A 27,627-nucleotide genomic window follows, 5' to 3' on the forward strand; every position below is an offset into this window, starting at 1 on the left:
TTAAGAAAAACAGTTTCCAAAACGTCAGCACGACTTTTCAAAAAGCAAAAAAAATCATTGAGAGTAGGTATGTCTGAGATAGAATTCCTATGTTCTTCCCATTTAAAACAAGTAATGCCATCTAACTTTGCTGTAACCATGTAGATTATTAGGACGTCCCATTTATCGGTGGGTAGTCCTAGCGTACAGAGGGCACGCAGATTTTTAGTTACATGATCAATTACATAACGCAAAGACTTGTCTGACTCACGCATTGGTTCAAAACTAAATAAAGATTTTAAGTGATTATTAATTAATTGTCTTTTGTTGTCAAAGCGCTCGCACAGAAGTTGCCAAGCCTCTGGGTAGTTTTTGGCTGTAACTTCTAAATTACAAAGTACTCGAGCTGCTTCACCTTCCAAGTAAGAATTTAAATAGTGAAATTTATGTATATTGTTTATTTTATGATTGTCATGAACCAATGAACAAAAAGTTTCTTTAAACTCTAACCATTTGTAATAGGTGCCATCAAAGCTGGGTATTTTGATAGTAGGTAATTTAAACCCGAGTGGACTATGGCCCTCGTCATGGCAATGGTGATGAGTGGCATGAGTTGAGGTATTTGAAGTTATTTCATCTTGAGAAGATTTGGAAGGTGAGTACTTTTTTATAGTTTGTTGAGCCAATGAAATGTAAGTATCAAAATCTTGTTCAAAAATATCACGAGTTGTTAGTTCGACACTTAAATCTGACACATTCATTAGTTCGATTTGGCTTTGCAGCTCGTCGAACTCAATGTATAATGACTCCATTCTAGATAATTTCATTGAAAGTTTACTAATTTCTAGTTCAGATACAGTTTCTAGCGTTAATAAATTATCAACGTGATTTTTAAACTTTGTTAGACGTCCCTTGGCTATTCCACGCCTAGAATTAAGCGAAGAATACCCTTCGGGGGTCTTTGAGTCATTAGACATTGTGGCAAAATAAGTTACGTTAATGGAAAACTACAAAAAATAATGAATTTGAATACGATACGCTCCTCACTTCGTGTTCTGGCTGAGATGCACGATGAATGCGCAGCGGGTCGATCAGCTGATGCGCTCGAGTCGTAGGTAGCAGCTGGCCGCGAGAACAATAGGCGCCGAGTGCACGTTCGTAGCGCGTGGTCGGTCGATGACCGCACCCGATCGAAGCACACTGGAATGTTATTTTTGTGCACTTATTATGCGGAAATTTAATTAAATTAAGAAGCGGGGCGATATTTATGCACGCGTAGTAGCTTAATAATATGCTAAAATCGTGATTTTGTCAATTTAAATATGCAAAATGAGTGCAAAATGTTTAAAATAAATGCAATTGTAGCACAGAATTTAGCGTAGGCGAGCAAATTATTAAGCTAGTGCGCAGTATGAAAGAAGAAGTGATGGAAAATAATTAAATTTGAAATGAAGGTAGGAATATAGTGCCAAAAAAAATCGAAAGTTCTTAAAATAATGGAATGTGGGCGATTTAAAGCGTGAAATTGCGAATGAGAAGAGTTAATTTGAATAGTTAGGCACAGAATATTGATTTGAAACTGCGAATTTAACGGTAAAACACCACTTGAATGCAAGTTACAAAGTTCACTAATATGCACAAGTCAAAGGGGACGAAATTAGGATAGAAGAAAAGGAACGGGCTCACAGTTAGAAGGGCAGGAAGCAATGCTGGGAAGAGTAGTCCCGGCCGTTGGCTGCTGTCTGTCCACCTCGTACGTAGGCGTGATCCGTTTTCGGTAATTTCTTCGACACTTCTGTTATGGGGCGATGCGGGGCGCGAACTGGCTGCGTGTGCGCTCCGTTGTAGTCACCGCTGATGGTTTCCGTCCTTGGTTAGGCTTGACTTGGCTGCAAATTGTTCCGCGCGCAGGCGATGACCTTTGTCCTCCACGCGTTCGGTTGACCGTTGGATTGAGACTTCGTGTTTTAGGCGGAATATTAGTCCTGTCACGGTTTTGTTCAGGGAATTTAGTCGAACAATAAAAGATTTGGATTTTAGAATATTAGGTTTATAGATTTACCAAGTTTGAATATAAATACAATGCAATCAAGTTAATAGTTCGGGAGGCGAAAGAGGTCTGTCGTTGGAGTGCGAATTTGACAGCTCGGCGCGGGAGCGCCCACGTTACGCGCTGTGATTGGTCCATAGATCAGCAGCGACATTATGGCGTAGACAAAACTCTTTAGCTTGATATAGATTTCCGTGTCATTCAAAGTGTAACGTTGCAGATATGCCGTTTCACATACAAATTGTAGACAAAACTACCTGCCTAGGGGAACATTGGGAAAATATCCCATTTTCCCCATGGAATTTCAAAGTATAATCTTGCAGATATGCCGTTTCTGTTGGAACCGCATACGGGAGGGCGAGAACGGCCTGTGTCCCGCGTGTCGGAAGGCGTATCCGGAGAACCCTGCAGACTTCACCCCGCTCAGTCAAGAGCAGGTAAGTACACTCTATTATAACTTCCACTCGATGGCCCGATGATCTAGTGAATGTCACGGGAAGCACCTGGATACGGCCAGTTTGGTTATTGTGGAAATCCTTGGCCTAGAAAAGATGCCTTTGACCAGCTATTGACGTCATTTAGCTGACACAAACCCAAATGACAGCCACTGTTGGATAAAAATTAAAAACCTCTCTCAAGGATTTTAACAACGACCGGTCCTACACTGCCCGCATTTAGGTGCTTCTCGCGGCCTTCACTAGATCGTTGATCCACCGAGTGGGAGACCTGCCTTCAACTATGTTTTCCTGTCTGTGATCGTCACTCGAGAATTTTTCTGCTCCAACGGCTCTAGTTCTACGAGCTATATGCCCCGCCCACTTAAGTTTGGTAGTTCGGCTATGTTTATTACTTTAAATCCTAATGATCTTCCCTTTCTGATTCGATCACGTAGGGAAACTATTATATTAAAGTGCACGAGCAATTTACTTACACATGACTTTTGATAATTTGAAAACTAAGTAATATTAATTTTATTAATTGTCTATGGCGATTGTCAGGTGGCAGCCATAAAGACGGAGAAGAAGGCACGCGAGCAGAAGCGGCGGAACAAGACGCTGGAGTCGCGGCGAGCGCTCGCGAACGTTCGCGTCGTGCAGAACAACCTCGTGTTCGTCGTGGGGCTGCCGGTGCGGCTCGCCGATCCCGAGGTGAGATGATAATTCAAAATGGCGGATAAAATTGCGTAGGGGGACATTGTGGACGTGATAACCCAATGTCCCCTTGGAATTTTGAAGGGGAATCAGGGTTATTGAGCGCCCCATAAGATAAAAAGCATCGAGTGAGTACAAATTTGTTGACCAAAGCCACCTAAGAGGACATTAAGAAAATATAACCCATTTTCCCCTTGGTATTTCGAAGAGAAGTTAGAGATATTGAGACCCCAATAAGATACAAATCAAAGTGGAATCCTAAGCTTCTAATATTATTCAGTGAGGACTTGTTACCTCTAATTTTTCAACATGATTAAATCGTAATCAACATATTTTTATTTTCAGATCCTCAAACGTCAGGAGTACTTTGGCAAATATGGCAAAATTCACAAAGTAGTTATAAACCAAAGTACCGCGTATGCGGGGTCACAGGTAAGATTCATCTTTTCTCCTTGTTTTGGTCAAAATAGTAAGGGACTAATTAGTTATTCTCAAATTGAAACTATCGAAAATTAATTATAACTCTTTTAGATAAATACGAGCTTACTAATTGTATGCAGGAGACTTTACTCAAATAAATGTACAAATTGTGCGTATATTTAAATACATTTCCTCCCTTATCAACATAGGATAATGAGAATATAATTTTTCCTTTAAACATTAGGCCACAATCGACGTTTTATTGCAGAAAAGATCAAAACTATTTATTGAGGCAACTCAATACAATTTACCTCAAGTTTTACAGAAACTTTTTATCAAGTGATTGACAAAACAGAAAACATTATTCAAAAGCGTTCAGTGTGCAATATGTCCTCTAAAACTGAATTGCAAATCTGAATCAATGATATTCATGCAAAACACACGTGCGCTTGCAACGAGACGAATGCCCCAGGTTTTTGTGAATTTAAGAGTATCGGGAAACGTTATTTTCATATTCAGTTGTATTCCAAACTAGCGGCCACCCGCGCTTCGTACGCGTGGATCCCGTTTTACCCCCTTAGGGGTGGAGTTTCGTAAAAACCTTTCTTAGCGGATGCCTACGTCATAACATCTACCTGCATGCCAAATTTCAGCCCGATCCGTCTCGGCCTGAAGTTCTTGTGCTTCTCTGTGATTAATATAATAAAAATATCTCACAGATGTCTTTAATCCCCATAAAATCTCATGGACATCTCAGCGCATCTCATCGTCCCTCAATTCTTTCGCTTCCCAAAAAATCACCGATTTAAATGAGCTTAAAGAAAATAAATTGCATTGGGGTGGTCTATGTTCAGCAATAGATGTTCTGTGGCTAAAATAATGATGATGAAATAAAGAAAAAAAAAAGATACCAACCGAATTGAGTAAAGTTAAGTCCTGGATCTACAATGAGTTCTTGGATCACTGATTGCTTGTCACAATGACGTACAAGGTTCGTTTAACATCCGCCAGGGTCCGTCAGCGTCGGCGTACGTGACATACGTGTCGCCGGCGGACGCGCTGCGAGCGATCCAGGGCGTCAACAACGTGTCGCTGGACGGCCGCGTGCTCAAGGGCTCGCTCGGCACCACCAAGTACTGCGCCAACTTCATGAAGAACCAGCCCTGCCCCAAGCCCGACTGCATGTACCTGCACGAGCTAGGTGAGCCATCTTGTGCCTTATGCGCTCGTGATAAGAGGCTACCCCGCGTGTCGCTGCGGCCGCGTGCTCAAGGGCTCGCTCGGCACCACCAACTGCTCCAACTTCATGAAGAACCAGCCCTGCCCCAAGCCCGACTGCATGTACCTGCACGAGCTAGGTGAGCCATCTTGTGCCTTATGCGCTCGTGATAAGAGGCTACCCCGCGTGTCGCTGCGGCCGCGTGCTCAAGGGCTCGCTCGGCACCACCAAGTACTGCGCCAACTTCATGAAGAACCAGCCCTGCCCGAAGCCCGACTGCATGTACCTGCACGAGCTAGGTGAGCCATCTTGTGCCTTATGCGCTTGTGATAGAGGCTACCCCGCGTGTCGCTGCGGCCGCGTGCTCAAGGGCTCGCTCGGCACCACCAAGTACTGCGCCAACTTCATGAAGAACCAGCCCTGCCCCAAGCCCGACTGCATGTACCTGCACGAGCTAGGTGAGCCATCTTGTGCCTTATGCGCTCGTGATAAGAGGCTACCCCGCGTGTCGCTGCGGCCGCGTCCTCAAGGGCTCGCTCGGCACCACCAAGTACTGCGCCAACTTCATGAAGAACCAGCCCTGCCCCAAGCCCGACTGCATGTACCTGCACGAGCTAGGTGAGCCATCTTGTGCCTTATGCGCTCGTGATAGAGGCTACGCCGCGTGTCGCTGCGGCCGCGTGCTCAAGGGCTCGCTCGGCACCACCAACTGCTCCAACTTCATGAAGAACCAGCCATGCCCCAAGCCCGACTGCATGTACCTGCACGAGCTAGGTGAGCCATCTTGTGCCTTATGCGCTCGTGATAAGAGGCTACCCCGCGTGTCGCTGCGGCCGCGTCCTCAAGGGCTCGCTCGGCACCACCAAGTACTGCGCCAACTTCATGAAGAACCAGCCCTGCCCCAAGCCCGACTGCATGTACCTGCACGAGCTAGGTGAGCCATCTTGTGCCTTATGCGCTCGCGATAGAGGCTACCCCGCGTGTCGCTGCGGCCGCGTGCTCAAGGGCTCGCTCGGCACCACCAAGTTTTGCTCCAACATCATGAAGAACCAGCCCTTTTTTTCGGGAAAAAACATCATGAAATTGCATACCTTCTATGCGAGGACAGGGTAAGTTATGTAGGGCTCCCTTCTTCAGAAGAATGAGGCATACGCACTAAAATAACCCCGGTGCTCCGTCGATGGAAGAACCATGGGAATCCGGACAAAGCCTTCAATTACCACAGGCAATGATAAACCAGCCCTGCCCCAAACACTGGACAGGCGGAACACTGGTATCGCATGTAGTTGTAATGAAGATATTTGCTTCAAATCTAGAAACTTGTTTCGATTGCTCCTACCATTCGACAGCCCCGCTAGCCTAGCGGCAGAATAAGTGAGAGGAGCAGCAGATTTGCGCATATTCTTTAAAGGCTTCCACAGACCAAACGCAGGTCAGAAGCAGTGCGGGTCAGTTGCAGCGCGGCTGAGGCACACTGAAAGCAGCGCAGTTTCAAAGCAGTTGCAACGCGGGCGGTTGTCAAAAATTTAAATATTCGAAAACCGCTTTCAACGCGCTGCTACCGCCCTGCGTCCGGTGTGTCATGCTAAATATGGCCGCCATAGTAATACAACAGCGCGGGCCCGCGTTCGCGCCGCTTCTGTCCCGCACCCGCGCCTCCTCGTTTGTATTTCGGCAGTTTCAGCGCGGCGCGGTTGGAGCGCGGGCCCGCGTTCAAATTTGGTGTGACATACTTCAAAGAGTTTCTTGTATTACAACTTGCGCGGGCCCGCATTCAAACTGCGCTGCTACTGCCCCGCGTTTGGTCTGCCCAAGGCTTAAGTGATAAGTGTGAGTCCCCGCTGTGACACAATCAAGTGTGATTTATGCTTCAGAAGAATTTCCAGCATAGATTACCATCCTAATCAGATTTTTGTCGGCAGGTGATCCGAAGGCGTCGTTTACGAAGGAAGAGATGCACGCGGGCCTACACCAAGTGTACGAGCGCAAGCTGCACCACCAACTCCTACAGCAGCAGCGGGACAAGCCCGCCCCCACCCCAGGTACAACCCCCACCCCCTTCCCCTTGCCCCTAACCCCTCTCCAGCGAAATCTATACTCGCGATCAGAAGTATGGAATCACACTCTTGTGTTCTAAGCGATTTTAAGAACTCGCTGGTTTCCGTCTAGTCACACTGTGTCTGTAACTCGTTGGAAAAAAACCCATCAAGTCACACTGTTACTCATTAAGACATCTGTTGACCTATCTTCCTAACGGGTCACACGTTTAGTACCTTTACTTTCATTGAGTCACAGTGATACACGTTACGGTGTGACTAAAGCCTGGTCTCTGAACACGTAGAATTTTGTCCAATGACCCCAAGCTACCCATCCTTATCGCTCGCGAGTAATTATGTTGCTATCGCGCTCGCACACTCACTGCGGGCGCGCGTCGCACAGTCGCGACAGCAATATAATTACGGGCGAGCGATAAGGATGGGTAGCTTGGGGTCATTGGACAAAATTCTACGTGCTCAGAGACCGGGCTTTAGTCACACTGTAACTCGTTGGGAAAAAACCCATCATGTCACATTGTTACTCAGACATATAAAGGGTCACGCGTTAAGTACCTCTAATTTCATTGAGTCACAGTGTTACTCGTTACAGTGTGACTAGATGGGAACAAGCCCAAAAACTAATGGTTAACTTAACTTTGGTTCTAGTCAAAAGTTTTTTTAAATGTGTCTCAATAATTTCGCTCGGACCAAATAGAGTGATTCCACACTTTGGCTCGTAAATGTACACAGGCTAGTCCTTTGACCACGCCTGCACAGAGGGCAAATAACTTTACTACACGGGCTAGTGACGTCAATCTTTTGTGCATTGCTGAGAAGTGTGGGAAAATAAAATGGTATCGGAGATCAATGCAGCAAGAGAAGTGGAACGAGGAAGAACGATCTTAGGGCTCTGTCATACCACTGAAAAAACAGGGAGACAATATTAAGACTTGTTATGTAATATGTTTTAAACTTTGTTTTAATCGTACTAATATTTTCAATATCACACAGGTAACTCTAGTACGAATGCAGAAAAAGGCAGTTCAAAAGATGGTAAGTCACACACAAATGAACTACTTTAATTTCTATTTTTTTACGTATATAACTAACGTAATTATTTGTTTTTAGGTAATCAATCGAACTTTATTCCGACAACAGTGGTCACATCGTCTCATATAAACGTAGTCAATTCAACTAAGTGAGTATCGTTTGACATTCGCTCCTACTTCAAATGCTACCAGAGTTAAAAATGTTTAACTAAAGCGGACGCAAAATTTTCAACTGGTAACACTTGAGGTATACTTTTTGCCTTTAATTTTGAACATTTCGAATCGGTTCATAGCATAAAGTTGATATACCTAGCGGAATAGAGCAACAAAGGACTGAGCGAGCGAGATGTCACTAGCAGCAATACTGTGTGATAAAAAGAGATGCGTGATGCGACGTAACAGAACCGTTGTTTGCAACTAAAGCCTGGTCCGTGAGCACGTAGAATTTTGTCCAATGACCCCAAGCTACCCATCCTTATCGCTCGCGCGTAATTATGTTGCTGTCGCGCTCGCACAGTCACTGCGGGCGCGCGTCGCACAGTCGCGACAGCAATATAATTACGCGCGAGCGATAAGGATGGGTAGCTTGGGGTCATTGGACAAAATTCTACGTGCTCACGGACCAGGCTTTACATATTTGACAGTTCGTTAGTACTCGTTGAAATCACACGCTGAAAATTTAAGCTTTGAGCTTTTTTCAGATTTAACGTGAGTGAAATCGTGGATGTTCATGAGAAATGTGCTTCAGAAACGTGGTGACTGGTTCAGTGATTGATTGTACCAAACAGTGAAATATTCCAGAAAACTGACATCCAGTGACATCCTAAAATCGGTTTCGTTTGACAGCTCGTGGTTGCTCTATTCCTAAGGAATATAAACTTTATGGTTCATAGATGAAATCTATTAGGCAACCTTCGCTCTTCATTTACTTTTATCTTTATAGATGTTTTAATATAACGTGGTTAATGTTGCTGTGTTGTCCTGTGGTGTCTTCTCTCTTCACTCAGTTTTTCTTGATCATATTTATTTACTTTTAATATTTGTATCAAGAAACACGACACAGACAAATTACCCGTCACATCTGTTGAATTACCTTTTCCATGTGGCTTTGACTGGCATTTATATGACCTCTAGAGATACATAATGTGTTGAGATTCAAGCTACTCGGTAGGGCAGTAAAATATTGGGCAAATGAGGTCAATCGCTCTTGACTTGCTATTCCGAACCATATGATAAAGCACTTTGGTTTAAATACATAAGAATGTCATATAATTTATTCTGAATCGACTTCCTGGCAGCAGTCGTACTTTAAGGTATTGAAATAATTACTAGATTTGCAGATGGTTTTGACCTTTTGCCATATTAATTTCTACTATGACCGATATCAATGTTGCTTTAATGGCAACACTGTTTTCGTTTCATGCAGAAACATTAAAAACCGGAACTTTAACTCTTAAACATCGACCCTTTACCGGTTTTTAGGTCACAGATTACGTGTAACGGAACGCAAATTAAAAAATCTATATGTCAGCATCGATGCTTTCCTGTCATATCCTTCATTTGTCAACGTCATTTTCACTTCGGTGTCGATGCCATTCGACGCTTTCATGATTAATTTCTACTATTTAGTAGAATTTTAATGGAAATACGGATAGGTTGACAACTTTTAGAAGAATTTTAGTTGAGTGTGAAAATAAATCCGTATGCTAATCAGAAATCCAAAGCTTCAAAAATACGTTATAAATGAATATTTTCAATACATGTGGCTCGTTTACTACTAGCTAGATGAACTATGCACCTTATGCGTACGTAAAACGAACCATATTACGACCTCTGCCCTGCCTCGCCTGTATCCGAGTAAACACAAGTTAAGTTAAAATGTCACTCAAAATCTCAAATCACAGACCTCACCCTCTACACACCAGGCATTACAAGTTTTAACGACTCGCGCGGTTTTCAGATCAAATAAAAAGGACCCGGCGAATAGCAATAGTAACGGCCACGGTAACGGTAACGGGCACGGTAACGGTAGCGGTAGCGGCAGCAGCAGCGGCAGTAACGGCGACGCGAGCAGTAGTGCGAGCAGCAGTAACGGGAAGGAGGCGTGGCCAAGCCTCGGATCGTCGCCACCGTCCGAAAGCCCAGCCAGAAAACAGCCGAGTCCGAAGCCACAACAGTCTACAGGTCAGTGGATTTGACTTTATAAAATACTAGCTTGGCCGATGTTTTCGTTTTGCACTTTAGCACTGAAATGGTTTTAAAAACTAACTTTTTGATCAAACAGAGCAGTCGTCTACTAAGCGAATGGTTGTCCCACCTGAGGCAATCGACTTTTTGATGGTTTTAAAATAAGTGATGCAATACAAATACAAAAATTCTAATACCTTTAAAATAATAATTCTTGCGTTTAAACTCCCTGCTGACCATCGACTTCTTGTCGGTCAATAGTGTGGTCAAGCTGTTATTCAGTATGAACCTGCATGGAAGTGCGCATATTACACCGAATTGGTATCGGCTGATTCCTCATAGCAATTTAAGCCGACCAAACTATCGGCTTACTGAAAGTTGAAACGACGAGGAGTCTTTTTCTTACCAAGTTTGTTTAAAAAATACTGGGTGGCGCAAAAGTACTGGCACTAAAGAAAATACTTTTTTTTTTTTATATGACATTTTCTGTCATTTTGTTGTTGAAAATTGTGTAGTGAACAAAATGTAAAATACACTGAAAATAAACATGGACCGTTTAACTCCCCAAGAACGTGGAATAATTGTGTCAATGTTCTTACGGAATAATTCATCAGTGATAAGAACACAACGTGAATTTCGTCGACGATTTCCCCACCGTCCGGCAAGATCACCCGATCTGACCAGTCCAGACTTCTTTCTTTGGGGTTTTTTGAAATCTCGGGTGTATGTGAACAAGCCACAGACTCTCGCAGCTCTAAAAGAAAACATTCGTCAAGAAATAACGAACATATCGCAGGAAGTGTTACGGCAAGTTATGCAAAATGTCATAAATAGGGCTCAAATGTGTATCAACTCTGGAGGTCACCATTTAAAAGACATCATCTTTAAATCCTAATGGTACGAAATTTAATGGCACAAATATACATTTAAAAAAACCTAAATCTAGTTTTCTAATTTAGAAAAAATGTTATAGCTGAACCAAATAGGGTCTTTACTTTTGCGCCACCCAGTATGTCTCTCCGTAATGCCTAAACGGGTTATGTTCTTTTTTACAGTTAAGTCACAAGAAAACGGCACATCAGAATCCTCAAGTCCCACACTTTTACAACAGCAGTCTCAAACAAAAAGCAAAGATCACACGGCGGACAAATCCAGGAGCAAAGAGAACGGCACAGCGGTACCGGCGAAGAGGAGCAAAAGCGATAAAAAACACAAAAACAACGACACAGACGACTCAGACAAATACACAAACACAAATATGAACACTAGCACACAACAGCAACAGTCTTTATTCGAGAACGACACACAGAGTTTCCTATCAAACGAATTGGACGAGTTAGAATCAGATAGACACAGCCTTTTAGAGAATCATGACTTATTAGACAATAGTGACCACAGTTTGTTGGAAGACGACAACACGCATAACCTTCTGAATGATGGGAACAACGAGGCGCTGATGATGCAGAGGCATAGAGAAATGCTCGCGGGCCTGGTCGAGCCCAACCATATACTGCCGCATATGAAGACTCCTTTAGTGAATGGTTATGGACTGTTAGACAGAGATGTGAGCTATTTAGGTAAGAATTACGTAATGTATTCTAATTTATTTTACGTAACTGTAACCTAGAGCTGTTTAAACAGTTTTAAAGGAATCTGCATCAGCTCATCACAGATCTTTATTCGTATTCTGGTGTTCAAAATTCATTCAAGTCACCTATCACCTGGAACTACTCGCTCAACCTTCATTGATTGCGTTTAATTAAATTAGTGCTCAAGCTAAAGTTCTTGACTATACCTGAGTTACACTTTGGCTACACAGTCCCGAATTCGTAATCTGTGTTCTTTGCAGAAATGAATTGCATTGCATATCTGTAATAATGTTCATCACCTTCGGTTTAGTCCTTTCAGCTGTCAAGTAAATAATTCCATTAGTCGAACTAATTTGACGATAAAGATAAAGTTGCCACTAAATCCTTGTGTCCACAGGTTGTTTATAAAAAAGGATAGGGTGTTTCGAGACTTATAGAGTAAAGGTGACGTGATCTCCCCAGGTAACGAAAGAGGGGTTAGTGAAATGAGCCAAGGCCTGCTAGAGCAACAGAAGGAACTGGCGATGCGTGCGCGCCGCGACCTGCTGCGGCCCGACGCGCGCCGCGACCGACGCTTCCTGCCGCTCGCCGGCCTGCCGCACGACTCCGCTAGTGAATTATTAGGTGAGCCCCCAGCGACCCAGTGAGATAGCTAGGCGGCCCATCGGCCTGCCGCACGACTCCGCTAGTGAATTATTAGGTGAGCCCCCAGCGACCCAGTGAGATAGCTAGGCGGCCCATCGGCCTGCCGCACGACTCCGCTAGTGAATTATTAGGTGAGCCCCCAGCGACCCAGTGAGATAGCTAGGCGGCCCATCGGCCTGCCGCACGACTCCGCTAGTGAATTATTAGGTGAGCCCCCAGCGACCCAGTGAGATAGCTAGGCGGCCCATCGGCCTGCCGCACGACTCCGCTAGTGAATTATTAGGTGAGCCCCCAGCGACCCAGTGAGATAGCTAGGCGGCCCATCGGCCTGCCGCACGACTCCGCTAGTGAATTATTAGGTGAGCCCCCAGCGACCCAGTGAGATAGCTAGGCGGCCCATCGGCCTGCCGCACGACTCCGCTAGTGAATTATTAGGTGAGCCCCCAGCGACCCAGTGAGATAGCTAGGCGGCCCATCGGCCTGCCGCACGACTCCGCTAGTGAATTATTAGGTGAGCCCCCAGCGACCCAGTGAGATAGCTAGGCGGCCCATCGGCCTGCCGCACTACTCCGCTAGTGAATTATTAGGTGAGATAGGTCAGTGAGCGCCGCGGGTCACTGCGGCCCGACGCGCCGCGACCGACGCTTCCTGCCGCTCGCCGGCCTGCCGCACGACTCCGCTAGTGAATTATTAGGTGAGCCCCCAGCAGTCCAGTGAGATAGCCAGGCGGCCCGTCGGCCTGCCGCACGACTCCGCTAGTGAATTATTAGGTGAGCCCCCAGCAGTCCAGTGAGATAGCCAGGCGGCCCGCCGGCCTGCCGCACGACTCCGCTAGTGAATTATTAGGTGAGATAGATCAGTGAGATGCAGGCAGAGAGAGACAGAGAGAGAGCATAGAAAATTCCATGCAAAGTTCATAGTCTTTACTAAACATAAGGGTATCTGATTCCCTTTATGTCTCGTGGACTCCCATTTACATCTCATCGACCCTCACTACATCTCATCGACCTTACATTTAATGGAAACCGGAATACATCGTATCGACCACCAATTACCATCTTATTGACCACCAATTACTTCTTATTGACCACCAATTACTTCTTATTGACTACCAATTACATTTTATTGACCCCCAATTACATCTTATTGACCACCAATTACATCTTATTGACGACCAATTACATCTTATTGACCGCCAATTACATCTTATTGACCCCCATTTATATCTTATTGACCACCTTATTGACATCTTATTGACGACCAATTACATCTTATTGACCACCAATTACATCTTATTGACCCCCATTTATATCTTATTGACCACCTTATTGACATCTTATTGACGACCAATTACATCTTATTGACCACCAATTACATCTTATTGACCACCTTATTGACATCTTATTGACGACCAATTACATCTTATTGACCCCCATTTATATCTTATTGACCACTGTTTCGACGTTTAATTAAATGAAGAACGCTGACTGAAGAAATAATTCGTATATTTCGATTACTTTTAAGATAAATTTTACAACCGTTGTTCGTTCGTGTTTTCTTGCTGGTAATCGAGTGAAGTTGACGCGGGCCGCCCCCGCGCTCCCCTCCAGGCTCCTTGCTCGTATACAACTTCAGACGTATTATGTGCGTGCGCTGATGCGCCGATAGATGGCGTTAACATGCCGCCGGCCTTGGAAGCTCCAAGCTTCCAAAATGATGATGATCGAATCTTCATGCGTGTGTCATCGAAGAGCTCCCCGATGATGCCGCAGGTCTCGACGAGGTCGCAGGCGTCGACGAGATTGCAGGCGTCGACGTTTCAGCTGCAGTGGGCAGTGGTAGTGGGCAGATCTTTGAAAAGGCCCGCTGTACTGTCCCCGTCGCGGTGCGAATGTCAGCGACTCGTGAAACTCCGTCTCTGCCAGGGAAGACGCGTATGATTCTCCCCAGGCACCACTTGAGAGGCGATCGATGATCATCTTTGATGAGGACGAGACTATCTAGTTTTATGTCGTCCTTCTGCGTTTTCCATTTTGTTCTTAGTTGAAGCTCTGCCACGTATTCTGTCGACCAGCGCCTCCAGAAATGTTGCCGTAGTTGCTCGACTCGGTCGTAGCGTGCCAGGCGACTGCTCGGCACCTCGGTGATGTCTTCACAGGCTGGAGCGGTCAACGGTCGGCCGATGAGAAAGTGGGCAGGAGTTAAGGGTAAGAGGTCGGAAGGATCTGTAGACATAGCTGATAGAGGACGGGAATTCAGGATGGCTTCAATTAGTACTAAAACAGTGCTAAATTCCTCATATGTTAGGTGAGCATTGCCTACTATACGTCTAAGATGATGCTTGCATGATCGAACTCCTGCCTCCCAAAGTCCCCCAAAATGAGCAGCGTATACTGGAATATGTTTAAATTTTATGCCATCGTTGGCAGTAAAATCTATAATTTTATCGATATTATCTTGAATTAATAATGGAAACTCTTTTTCTGCTCCAACGAAATTTTTTCCGTTGTCAGAGTGTATTTCTGCGGGTTTTCCGCGTCTTGAAATAAATCTCTTTAACGCTAAAATATAATCATTAGTGGATAAGCCACTTACTAATTCTAAATGAATGCATCTAGTTGTAAAACAAACGAATAAACAAATGTATGCCTTTATTAATTTTGACCCCCGACCTTTGCGGTTCAATATGAAAACTGGTCCCGCGTAATCTACGCCAGTGTACATAAAAGGAAAACCTGCCTCTAAACGTTCTTTAGGTAAATTACCCATTATTGGAGTTAAAGTTTTACCTTTCAGGCGTGAACACCTTACGCATTCATGCACTATTTTTCTGGCGAGATTCCTACCAGAAAGCGGCCACCAACTTTCGCGTATAGTGCACAATAGGTGCTGGGGTCCAGCGTGTAATAAATGTTTATGATAATATTTAAATAAAAGACCGGTAAAATGATGTTTGCTACACAACAATGCAGGATGCCGTTTATCATAATTAAACCTGGACGAATCGCATAACCTACCTCCCACACGAATTAATTTATTATCGTCAAGAAATACATTTAAACTTAAAATACCATTCGCTTCTTTACATTTTGTTAGTGGTATTTCGTTTAATAAGCTGTTGTATACAGTCGGAAACATCTGGGCTTGCGCGCAGCGTGTCACAACAACTTCTGCATCGTGTAACTCGGCGACTGATAAGGGACCGGTGCGCCGCGCCTGCTTATTGCGTGTATTGTGAATGAACCTCAGTAGGTACGCTCCAGTCCGCTTCATTCTATTAAACTGTGAATACCTTTTGAAGTCGAATAAGCTATCTGCATTTGTACAAACTGCACTAACTATTTTAAGTTTTAACTCTGGTAGATCTTCACGGATAGGTATCGCTTGATTATCCCTTGACCAGTCTGCACAATGTAAGAAGGTAGGCCCGTGCCACCACAGGTTATTGTTCTTTAGTGCATCGATGTAAAGGCCCCTTGACACTAGATCGGCTGGGTTTTTATCGCCGTCTATATGCAACCACAGTGAATCGCCTGTCAACTCGTTTACTTCTGTTATTCGATTTTGTACAAAAGTTTTTAATAAATGTGGGGACATACGTAACCACCCCATCACGATTGTTGAGTCCGTCCAAAAGCAAACAGAATCGAATTTTAATCTAAGTGACTCAACAATCTTTTTGTACAATCTCGCACCAATTAAAGCACCACAAAGTTCTAATTTTGGGATACTGATCGTTTTCAATGGAGCAACCTTACTTTTTGCACATAGTAGATTAAGCGAGACTACTGAATTCTCATCTATTGTACGAATATATGCACAAGCGCCGTATGCATCTTGTGATGCGTCTGAAAAAATATGTAGTTCCGTACGATGAGTGTGAGCTGCCCTAACACATCGTGGAATTTTAATGTCGTGTAAATGTTTTTGAATCGAATCTATGAATTTATGGAATTTTTCTGTGACGTCACTCGGTACTAGGTCATCCCAGTCGATTTTACATAGCCACAGCTTTTGTAAAATGATCTTAGAAATTATGACAACAGGCCCTAGGAGACCTAAAGGGTCATAAATTTGAGAAATGATTGACAACATCTTTCGTTTAGTTAATTGAGTGTTATCGCAGTTCTTACCTAACTCGGACGTAAAATGAAGTAGGTCATTTTTATTATGCCATCCTAAACCGAGTGTTTTTGTTTGTGTATGCTCGCCTATTGCCAACTCTTTTGACGAGTTTGTCGAGGTTACGTCACAGTTAAATGTCCATTTACGTAATGGGTAACAATATTGCCTTAAAATTTGTGATATTTTTTCGCAAATATTTATTAATTCAGCAGGATCATCGCATCCTGTAATTAGATCATCAACGTAAAAGTCCTCTTTGATAATGCGCGATATTATTTCATCGTCGCATTCCTGTGCTACCTGTTGTAGGCATCGCATACTAAGGTACGGCGCTGACGCAGTGCCATACGTCACGGTATTTAACCTATACACGTCTATCGGATCCGAAGAGCTTTCTCTCCAAAGTATAAGCTGTAAATTACGCTGGTCTTCATGAATGAGCGTCTGTCGAAACATCTTCTCGACGTCCGCGCTTGCTACCCAATAATATTGCCTAAAGCGTAATAAAATCGAGAAAATATCGTTTTGAAGCCTAGGTCCGATAAACTGTAAATCGTTTAAGGATTTATCAGAGGTAGTGGCGCAGCTGGCGTCAAATACTACCCTTAATTTAGTTGTAGTACTACTCTCGCGAAATACGCCGTGATGCGGTAAAAAATAGTGTGGATCACTGTACTCGTTTATTTTTGTCATGTGACCTAAATCCCTATATTCTCGTATAAAATCCGCATACATACGTTTATATTGAGGCATACGTTCTAACTTCCGTTCTAACGAGAGAAATCGTTTATAGGCAACCGAATATGAGTCACCCAACAAATCAGCTGACTCCTTTAGAGGTATTCGAACTGAAAACCTACCATCTATTTCCCGTTTTGTCGTATTTTTAAATATTTCCTCGCATTTACGTTCATCACAGGTAAGTATATTTTCGCGAGGGCTACTATCCTCCAATTCCCAAAATTGACGTAGTTGTAAATCGATAGTTTGTGTAAAATTGCATTGAATGTTTTGTTTACAACGCATTTTATTCGTATGAATTGGTCCGGAAATCAACCAGCCCAATTTCGTATCTTGAAGGTACGGACCACTTTTTAATCGTATTTTATTATCGTTTAAAATTTCCCAAAATAAGTCCGCACCTATTAATAAATCGACTTCCGAAGGTAGATAATAAGTAGGATCAGCAAGCTCGATGTTGTTTGGAATTCGTATAGTCTCAACATCGATACTCACGGGCGGTAAGAATGACGTGATACGCGGTAAAACAAAACATTGAACGCTCGTAGAAAAATCGTTTAACTTTGAGTGAATAATCAAATCGCATAATTTATTAGAGTGTGACACCGATTGTCCCACACCTGATATTCGAACAGTGGACTGTAAAAACTTCGTATACTTAATTCGTTTACAAAATGTTTCCGAAACGAAACAATGTTGGCTCCCGTTATCTAGGAGCGCTCGTGCCGTGTGTCGCTTATTATTATCGTCCAGTACCTCGATTAGCGCTGTAGATAATAGAACTGGTCGCGTCAACACCGGCAGAGGTGTATTTTGTGTTTGATTCAATGATGAATGCAATACAGTTGATTTTAATTGTGACGTACTGGATGCAGTATGTGATGACGTATTAACACAGTTGAGGGAATCTTTATGTAGTAAGCTGTTATGTTTTTGTTTACATTGCTGACAAGGGCCGAAAAAACAGTCTTTAATCAAGTGACCTGGACGTAAACAATTGGGACAAAGGTTGTTATCATTGACTAATTTATGTCGATCCTCAACAGACAAATTTAAAAACATACTACATATGTATAACGCGTGATTCCCACGACATAATACACAAACACGATTACGTTTAGCTGATTTATTGTTTTCCGATTTCGCAGCCACATAACTATAACTATGTGCTTGCACTGCTGGAGATTTCACATTTTGAGACTGTTTATTACTATTATTGAATTTATTAAAGTTGCTGTTATTAGAATTGCTATTATTATTATTCACGTTTATCATTTCTAATAAATCAGCTCGGTTCTTGAGAAAGGTCAGCAAATCGTCCAGTTTCAACTTACGGTTAGAACTATTTGTAATTAACGCGCCCTTGTGATTCTCCCACTCACGTTCAGTGGATGAATCGAGTTTACATACGATTAAATACATAATCAGAGTGTCCCATGACTTGGTGGGTTCTCCTAATGATTCTAGGGCACGTAAATTACGCAAAATAGTGTCAATTAGTTTTCTAATAAGTAAAGGTGATTCCCTATTCATATTTGGCAAAGAAAACAACGACTTTACATGGTTGTGTATCAAAAGACGATCGTTTTGGAATCTATTGACTAATAGTTCCCACGCATGAACATAATTTGCATCTGTTAATTCCAATGCGCCTATGACCTGAAGTGCACTACCGCTAAGCGATGACCGCAAATAATGGAACTTTTGAATCGCATCTAAATCGGTACGGCAATGAATCATAGTACAATAGGAATTTTTGAATTCTAGCCAGTTGTCATAAGAACCGCCAAAGGTGGGTAATTTAATATCAGGTAATTTAATTTGCATCGACTGACCTTTTTTGCATAAATTACCGCTATTCGTAACAATATCATCACTATTGTCTTCCAAAATCGATTTAGCAAGAGAAATACATCCGTAATACTGTTCCTCAAAACTTTCTCGATATTCAATAAGACTTACAAGATCATTTTCATCAGAGATTTCCTCTATTTTACTTTGTAATGCATTAAATTCATCAAATACAGACTCCAATTGAGAAATTCTTAATTTTAATTCAATTAATTGAGGCTTTGTCAAATCGATATTTTGTAATTTTGAAATATATTTATCGAAAGACGTTAATCGAGCTTTGAGTACTCCTCTTTGCCTTTTTAGGTCTGTAACGGATGTTTTTAAAGAAGTAGAACGTTCTTTGGAGGCTGACCGACTACCCTCCCTAGAAGATGTTTTAGGAATTCTAAGCTTAGGATTTGCAGAAACATATTCCTCATCGCTCATTATGGGAAGAAATTAGAAAGCAAGGAGTACGTACGGTTTTTTGCAGGATCACCTTATTCGCTTACGGCGCACAGTAGGCTGTGACGTTGCAGTTGTCACGAACACCACAAACGGCTGGAATTTTGAAAAATAACACTGTTTCAGCACTAATCGATTAGGATGGGACGTGAAAAGGAAGGATAACACCTGACCGTTGATCCGATTGATGTGTCTTGGCCTGGTTCCTCGTCTTTGGCTTCAGTTTCAGGATACGCGCCGGGCAACGACTTCCGTGCAATATCTTGAGTCCAAGGCTCCGTCCGACTCGTAGGACCAATGTTTCGACGTTTAATTAAATGAAGAACGCTGACTGAAGAAATAATTCGTGTATTTTGATTACTTTTCAGATTAATTTACAACCGTTGTTCGTTCGTGTTTTCTTGCTGGTAATCGAGTGAAGTTGACGCGGGCCGCCCCCGCGCTCCCCTCCAGGCTCCTTGCTCGTATACAACTTCAGACGTATTATGTGCGCTGATGCGCCGATAGATGGCGTTAACAACCACCTTATTGACATCTTATTGACCCCTATTACGTCACCTCATCGACCCCATTCACATCTTATTGACCCCTATTTACATCTCATCGATCCCCATTCGCACCTTATTGTCCTCTCGTTTACATCTTATCGACCTTCGTCCGTCCACAATGAGGGAGTGTAAAATGGCTTACAAAAATGTGATAGGAATTGAATTTCATTTGGATGAAATATGATTGGTTATTTAAAAATATTTCTCCGTAACGCTCCGCCTCGGTGGAAACCGAGCCTTAGAGGCTTGGACTTTTTTATCGACTTTTTAGACACGGATCAATGGATGCTTCATCATCATCATTTCAGCCACAGGACGTCCACTGCTGAACATAGGCCTCCCCTAATGCTTTCCACGTTGATCGATTGGTAGCGGCCTGCGTCCAGCGCTTCCCTGCTACCTTTACGCAATGGATGCTTATCGTTTACCAAATCGATTAAAATTGTTTATTATTTGTTTCCAGGTGCTAATTATCATCCAAATCCCAATATGCTTCCACCGTTCGGTATGCGGGTAGATAATTCAATGGGCTCGAGTGGGCTGACATCCGGGGCGCTGCCCGGGGGCCTCCCGTCCGGGGGCCTGGCGTCCGGGGTGATGTCCGGGGGCCTCCCGTCCGGAGGCCTGGCGTCCGGAGGACTTTCCGGGGGCCTGTCGTCTAGTGGGCTGTCCGGTGGCCTGTCGTCTAGTGGGCTGTCCGGCGGCATCCCGTCCGGGCCGCTGTCCGGGGGCATGCCGTCGATGACGGCCATGCCAGGCATGAACTATATGCTGAGCCACCAACAGATGATGCAGAATCAACAAGTGCAGCAACAGGCACTTGTGAACGGATTCGATGCGCCACAGTCGGCTGTGAGTTTGTATTCATATTTTACCTTTCAATGTTTTTTTTATGTTTGAATAGTATTATTCGTTAAGTTATTAGTATCAGAAAAGCTTACAATTCGTTTACTTTTAATATGTTGTCTCTTAAAAGAGCACTTTTGCACGTACTTATCATAAATGTTCTGCTTAGTTATGCATGCATGTTTCACCAGTGATTTCCCATGACAGAAAAAAGTTCATTTCCATTGGTGCCACGCGCCACTGTAAGGAGAGGGAGTAAAGTCCGTCTCTCATACAGTGGTGCCAACTACAAATACGTAGTCTTAATTATATGTATTATGAAATACACAATTTATGTTAGAATCTTATTTGGGCAAACTTAAAATGTATGCCAATTCATCTGTAAATGTAATATGTTGCTTGTGTGATGTGAAACAAAGTGTTTATCTGTCTATCTCTTTATCTTTTGCAGAGCGAAGGAAGGTACCTCGCAGAGAACATGGACAAGTTCTTCACAGACTTCCACAAGGCGCAACAGCTCCGAATCCTCTCGCGCGGCGCTGACGACTTCCGCCCGCGCGCGCCGCACAATATGCTGTCTGCTTCTAGCCTCGAGCGCGAACACAAGCACAGGTAATGACTTGTTAATACTGCAAGCACAGGTAATCCTGTGGCGAGTAAAAGTACAGCTGAAATAAGCACAGGTACTGTTGCGACTAGCACAGGTGCTGCGGTGACTAGCACAGGTGCTGCGGTGACTAGCACAGGTGCTGCGGTGACTTGCACAGGTGCTGCGGTGACTAGCACAGGTACTGCGGTGACTAGCACAGGTACTGCGGTGACTTGCACAGGTGCTGCGGTGACTAGCACATAAAATGCCTTGCTACTATGGCAAGCACAGCCTCTCCAAATACAGGCACTGACTCGCAGCTGTGGTGGGCACAGGTGATGTTGCGGTGAGCACAGGTACTGCCTCGCTGCTGCGGCGAGCACAGGTCCTACAGGTCCAGGCATCCAGTATCAGTGCCTCGTTCGGGGCACTGACACTGGACCCCAGAATAGTCCAGCGGTCGATGAGGATCGAACTTGCGTTCTAATGTCATATTGGCAGTCTGATGCCACCTTTAAGCTATGTATTTTATACCTTTACAACTGTCGATTTTTTTCTGAATTTTAAAGCTGTATGTATGTATTGCAAAGAAATTATAGCTCACATAACTTCTTGTCCGTTCCAGAATGAACAATTTAAGAAGCACAGAAGCCAACGGCGGCCGCGCCGCGGGTGACGGGGACGACGACTTAGACTTCGACCCCTTCAAGGAAACACAGAAAGCGCTCGCGGAAATGATGGAGTCGGAAATGATGCAGAACACAGTTTCTAGCGGGTATGTATGCAATATGAGGTGTGTGCATGTTGGCCTTATTTGAAATAATGGGGTTACTTAAGGAGTACCTTACCAGAATATCGTATATTCATTGCTATCGTGATTAGATTCTAGAATACTTTGAACCTCTTATTAATAACAGTTACACCCTAGTTGAACTCTGGTTTAAGTCGTCATTTAGTATGGAAATGTCATTTTAATTCAGTGTTCATTCCGGGTGTAAATTTTTATTTATAAGGGGGTGAGAGCGTTGACGTGCTTATAAGCTCGCCATGTCCAACAAGGACGGTAGCGGTTTCATACCAACATTTTAAATGTGCGAGCATGTTGGTGCGGCGTCTTTCCGTTCTATACATAGCCAGAACGCAAGGGTGTGAAACTAATCGAGTATAGTTTGGAGATGACTTTTTTTACTAAGCTCCTCCAAACTATACACGACCAGTACGCATATGCTGCGTACTGCTCGCGTATACTTTGTAGTGACTCAGGTCAATTATCTTACTCCAAAATATACATCGCCAGTACGCATACGGACTAATCATGTACAGTCGTGGTCAACTAATTAGGGACGTTATATGACTAAAACACAAGACCGTCTCTCCAGTCCAAAAAAAAATCTTCACGAGGCTTTGTAGCTTGTGCCTTTTAATAACAAGTAATTTGGCTAGTATTCTAAATATTTACAGGCCAGAAGAGAAACTAGATAGTTGCGATCAATATTTTTAAAATAAATAAATCATTGCCACCTACACATTTATTGACCTAGGGATGGACAACTAATTAGGGACACGTAACACTTTCACTGTAAATGTAAATAAATTGGAAATTATTTAAGTGTTTATTACATAAAAAGTTTTCATTAATAAATATAGAATACAAAACAAAATCATCAAACGTATTTTTATAACCAATATGGTTGGTTTTGTTGGTTATAACCATTTGACATTGGCGCGGCATGGATGCAATCAAATCATTACAGGTTTCTAAAGAAATATTATTCCAAACACCATGGAATGCCATGAAAAGCTTATTTTTAGTGCCAGTACGTTGAGCTGCAACTTTTTCCTTCGTTTCATACCATAAGCTCTAATAGGGCCTAAGTCTGAGTTGTTTTCGGGCCTATCTAGTACCGTCACTGACTGTTGCGCTAGGAACGATTAAACAGAGAACGCTGTATGTTTTGGGTCGTTATCGTGTTAAAATGTTCATGAGACTGGTAAGACTTCTTCAGCATACGATAGCATCGTTTTCTCCAATATTTATTTGAATTGGAATTGCTCAAGTTTAACTTCAGTTCTTTTTATAGGTTACACTCTATGTCCAGAAAAACAGCCCCAGATTTTAATATTGCCGCCACTATGTTTCAACTGCTTCTTCGTTTACTTTGGTATCATTTCGGACTTTACAGGTCGTCGCACGTATTGTCTGTCATCGGATGAAATAAGATTTATCTTGGTCTCATCAGAAAACAGCACATTTATCCATTGAGCAAAAGCCTAATGTCCATACTTTCTTGCAAACGCCAATCTTGCTTCTTTGTGATCCATCTTCAGTAGTGGAACTTTTCGAGGAACTCTTCCTACAAGCTTTGCCTCCACCAGTCGCCTTCTGACGGTCCTCGCAGATACTTCAGCAGTCGGTTCCGGTCCAAAAATCTCGCTCTTGATCAGAACGGAACCCTTAAAGGGGTCTCTCTTTGCGAGAGTGACCATTCTGCGATCATCTTGTGGGGTTTTTTTTATTGGCCTTTTCCTTCTAGGCATACTTTCTGTGGTTTCATGATTTTGAAATAAGCCACTGCATCGTACATTCATGATTTTGGAACATTTCAGATGATCTGCAATTTACCGGTATGGCCATCCACACTGATGAAGATTGATTATAACTTAGCGCATTGTTGCTTTTCTTTCAGCCCATTACCTTTAATAATTTGATGAGTTTTTAACTCGCAAGATAAGAATAACACTTTTCAAATTGACGTCGAAATTACAAATGAACAGAATAAAAGTTATTACTTTTTTTTTTTTAATTTAGAAGGAAAAACTTAAGCGTCCCTAATTAGGTGGCCAGACCGTCTGTACCATAATTACCGATTCATGTGATTTGATTAAGATTTTTTATTAAGTTAGTAAGTTTTTTTTTGTTGTTATTGTATTCTATAAATAGAGTACTTGATAGTCAATATGTGTACAAAGTAACAGTCAGTAATATCGAATGAAGCTCACAATAATAGGATATGAACACTTAGTATTGCTTAGTATTCTATCTGTCCCTAATTAGTTGACCACGACTGTATGTATTGTAATAAGTGCGTGATTACAATTTATACGCGAGTAGTTGCATGCTAGTCATTTTGTCTTATTGACCTCTCTTTCTATTACATATTAATTCATATCTGCGTGTCTATTTTAAACATTGAATCATCTTTCGACACGTATTCTGCCATAGAAAAGATATTTGTTTTTGGGGCTGATATTTAATTTTCACCAATTCTCGAATAACTCTTAAATTAAGAATTATGTAGGTATGGAAATATGTCAAAATGATTTTGTTCTTGAGATAAAAGTTAATAAATAAAATAAATAATAAATAAATATCCTTAGACATTTTACATTGCGCTTCTAGTCCCAAACTAAGCAAAGCTTGTACATAATACTAAGTATTAAACATACATACTTATTTTTTTTTGTAAATACATACTTACTATACATAGAAAACACCCAGTCCAATACAAACAAATATGTTCATGCACACAAATGTTTGTACTGTGCGGGAATCGAACCCGCTACCTCCGGAATAGTAGTCCGTTTCGAACCACTACACCAAACGGCCGATAATACAAACCTAGCATTTAAAGTCTCGCATAATGTATAATAATGCACGTTGAACTTTCTTCTCTCACTCTCTCTCATTTTAAATTAATTTATGATTACACTAATAATTGTTATTTAATTTGAAATCTACCTAATCAATTTAATTTCAAAAACCACTTACAATAGTGTTAAAAATCTAGATTTATTATAGATTCAGTAAAATAATAATATTTTATGTAATAATATCGAATAAATGTAATTTTAAATATAATTCCATATTTTACTAAATCAATATCAACTAAACACACTCTAGTCAAGTGTAAGTGGTGTAGTAGAAACTAATCGAGTATAGTTTGGATATGACTTTTTTTACTGAGCTCTTCCAAACTATACACGATCAGTACGCAAAATTCGTGTATAGTTTGGAGTCACAGATTTACAAACGGGCACTACAAAATATACACGAGCAGTTTCCTATGGGTGCGTTCTGGTCATGTATAGAACGGAAAGACGCGTTGGTGCGTGTAGACGTACCTTTTGCCACACGCGCAACCCGTATAAACGTGAGCCGCGGAGTTACCACTACCGGTTCAAGCGAACACGCCGAAATACGCCCGTGTACGAGAATTCCGGTTTTTTGAAGAGCGCGTGTAAGGTCCTGCATCAGACAGCGATAATCGCGCGGTTGCTGGACAGCTCTCATACATTTGCATCAAACCGTAACCGCACGGTTACCGCTTCAGTGCATCGCTAATGTGAACCACCCAGAAACCACGCGGTTATCGTGCGTGTGAACAAGCGCTAAACATGTTTACTGAAACCGCATATGCCCAGAAAAATACGCTACGCACGCGTATTCTTGTGTATGATGGAAGAAAATAAAGAAAATGGTGTACTAAATACTGTGCAGTATTTAACTGCCTAAATAATAATAAAAACACAGAATGTACTTTTTTAAGTTGCCTCAAGACACTGAGAGGTAAATAAGTAGTTAATATTATTCATGATAATTCATGCTAAATCATGTATTTCCTCCGCCATTTTCCGCAGTTTGGCACCTCACGTCACATCATTTTACCGAAGTCAGCCCTATAGCTTCGGCGCAGTGCCGATCACTGACGTTTGTCAACAAAATGGTGCTTGACTCTTGAGACAGGCTAAATTATACCATATTGTTAATGACATTCAGCACACATTTTTTTAAATACCTTCGCGAAGTAAAACTTTAGAAGTTTTTGTGTGAAAATAGCCTCTAACCGTAAGTAATAAGTGCGCTATCCGCTTGCAGGGACAGCATGGAGCGCATGCGGCGCGCGCGGCTGCCGCCGCCGGGCTTCGCCGCGCGCGCGCCGCTCCACCACGCCCACCACAACCACCACAACCACGCCCACAACCAGGGTTAGAACAAACACATTTTATTATCACTAAGGCTCAGTTGCACCATCATACTTTAACAGTAACTAAACAATTACCGGTGTTCTTTGTATGGAGTTTGGCAGACTTTTGACGTTTGTTAAATTTAAAGTAAGATGGTACAACCCAACCTAAGGCGGTTATCACACTGCGCCGCGCTCCGCCGCGGTACGCGGAACGACAGATTTAATCATTGTATGCAAGTACCTCAGTTTGTATAGAAAACACGCGCGACACAACACACTGACAACGCGTCTGCGCGCAGCATTTTTTATATGAAATCACGCGCTCCGCGGCGGAGCGCGGCGCAGTGTGATAACTGCCTAATAGTACGAGAAGGGACCGTAAGATACCCTACGTCACTTAATACTAAGATAAGCTCCATGGCACACGTTCAGAAAAGTTGTGATAAGCTTGGAACAATTAATGAATAAACTCCGATTTGGCCGAAAGTAACGTTCACCCACCCATAAGGTAGACGGATGGCGAAATGAAGATAGCATAGCAGTCAGCCCTATCGTATCGGCACAGTACCGATCACTGACGTATGTAAACGAAATCGTGCTCGAAGCTAAATTACACCATATTGGTGACAACATTGAATAGACATTTTTTTTAATACCTTCGCGAAGAAAACTTTTTACTAACTTTCTGTTAAAACTTTTTGTTTATACATATTATTATTCTGTGCCCGTATTTCAGCCGCGGCCATTACCGCCCACACACAGTTCTTTAAAGATAATGTTTCCCCGCAGGTTACAACACAAACAGCGCAATGTTCGCGGACTGGACGCAGATGGACCCCGCCATCATGTCGACGTCGGTGGCGGGCGCCGGGGGCCACGCGGGCGCGGGGGGCCACGCGGGGGGCCACTCGGGGGGCCAGCAGGAGCTGCTGGCGCGCTTCAGCCAGCTGGGGCTGGGCGGGCGCGCGGCGTGGGCGGCGCCCAAGCTGCCGTGGGCGGGGGTCCCGCTGCCCCCCGGCTTTGCCCCCTCCAAGCCCCCCCAACGGCCCGCCGAATGTGTCGACGCCAACTAAGTCGCCCCCCGATAATGTATTTTCCGTTCGGCCCTGTCGTCTCTTTCCGTTGGTGATGTGATCGATAAATCTTTGTATTGAGAGGAGCGTATTTTAAACGAGAGAAATATGATAA

At 43.0% G+C, this 27,627-nt stretch overlaps 2 protein-coding genes across 2 annotated transcripts; both read left to right on the top strand.

The window, feature by feature from the left end:
* Positions 1 to 1,427: 1,427 nt before the first annotated feature.
* Positions 1,428 to 12,944, top strand: LOC135084033 (uncharacterized). Its single transcript, XM_063978776.1, has 16 exons — positions 1,428 to 1,433; positions 2,353 to 2,466; positions 3,028 to 3,177; positions 3,526 to 3,612; positions 4,612 to 4,801; positions 4,839 to 4,958; positions 4,996 to 5,277; positions 5,315 to 5,593; positions 5,631 to 5,753; positions 6,742 to 6,861; positions 7,867 to 7,908; positions 7,984 to 8,053; positions 9,865 to 10,088; positions 11,147 to 11,668; positions 12,143 to 12,304; positions 12,913 to 12,944. The coding sequence occupies exons 1-16, from the start codon at positions 1,428 to 1,430 to the stop codon at positions 12,927 to 12,929; spliced, it is 2,508 nt and encodes an 835-aa protein (XP_063834846.1). The 3' UTR covers positions 12,930 to 12,944.
* Positions 12,942 to 27,512, top strand: LOC135084034 (uncharacterized). Its single transcript, XM_063978777.1, has 6 exons — positions 12,942 to 13,019; positions 20,501 to 20,889; positions 21,335 to 21,495; positions 22,098 to 22,247; positions 26,349 to 26,458; positions 27,229 to 27,512. Exons 2-6 carry the CDS (start codon positions 20,527 to 20,529, stop codon positions 27,510 to 27,512), a joined length of 1,068 nt encoding a protein of 355 aa, XP_063834847.1. The 5' UTR covers positions 12,942 to 13,019; positions 20,501 to 20,526.
* The last annotated feature ends 115 nt before the right edge of the window (positions 27,513 to 27,627 follow it).

This window comes from Ostrinia nubilalis, chromosome 25 (assembly GCF_963855985.1).
Source record: "Ostrinia nubilalis chromosome 25, ilOstNubi1.1, whole genome shotgun sequence".
Classification (NCBI taxonomy): domain Eukaryota; kingdom Metazoa; phylum Arthropoda; class Insecta; order Lepidoptera; family Crambidae; genus Ostrinia; species Ostrinia nubilalis.

What these genes read in the sequence shown, in the direction of transcription:
- LOC135084033 (XM_063978776.1), top strand. An exon ending in CATGTACCTGCACGAGCTAG is followed by an intron (nt 5,278 to 5,314) that starts GTGAGCCATCTT and finishes TCGTGATAAGAG; the next exon opens with GCTACCCCGCGTGTCGCTGC. An exon ending in CATGTACCTGCACGAGCTAG is followed by an intron (nt 5,594 to 5,630) that starts GTGAGCCATCTT and finishes TCGTGATAAGAG; the next exon opens with GCTACCCCGCGTGTCGCTGC.
- LOC135084034 (XM_063978777.1), top strand. Translation starts at nt 20,527, where the DNA reads ATGCTTCCACCGTTCGGTATGCGGGTAGATAATTCAATGGGCTCGAGT. An exon ending in TCGATGCGCCACAGTCGGCT is followed by an intron (nt 20,890 to 21,334) that starts GTGAGTTTGTAT and finishes TATCTTTTGCAG; the next exon opens with AGCGAAGGAAGGTACCTCGC. An exon ending in GAGCGCGAACACAAGCACAG is followed by an intron (nt 21,496 to 22,097) that starts GTAATGACTTGT and finishes TGTCCGTTCCAG; the next exon opens with AATGAACAATTTAAGAAGCA.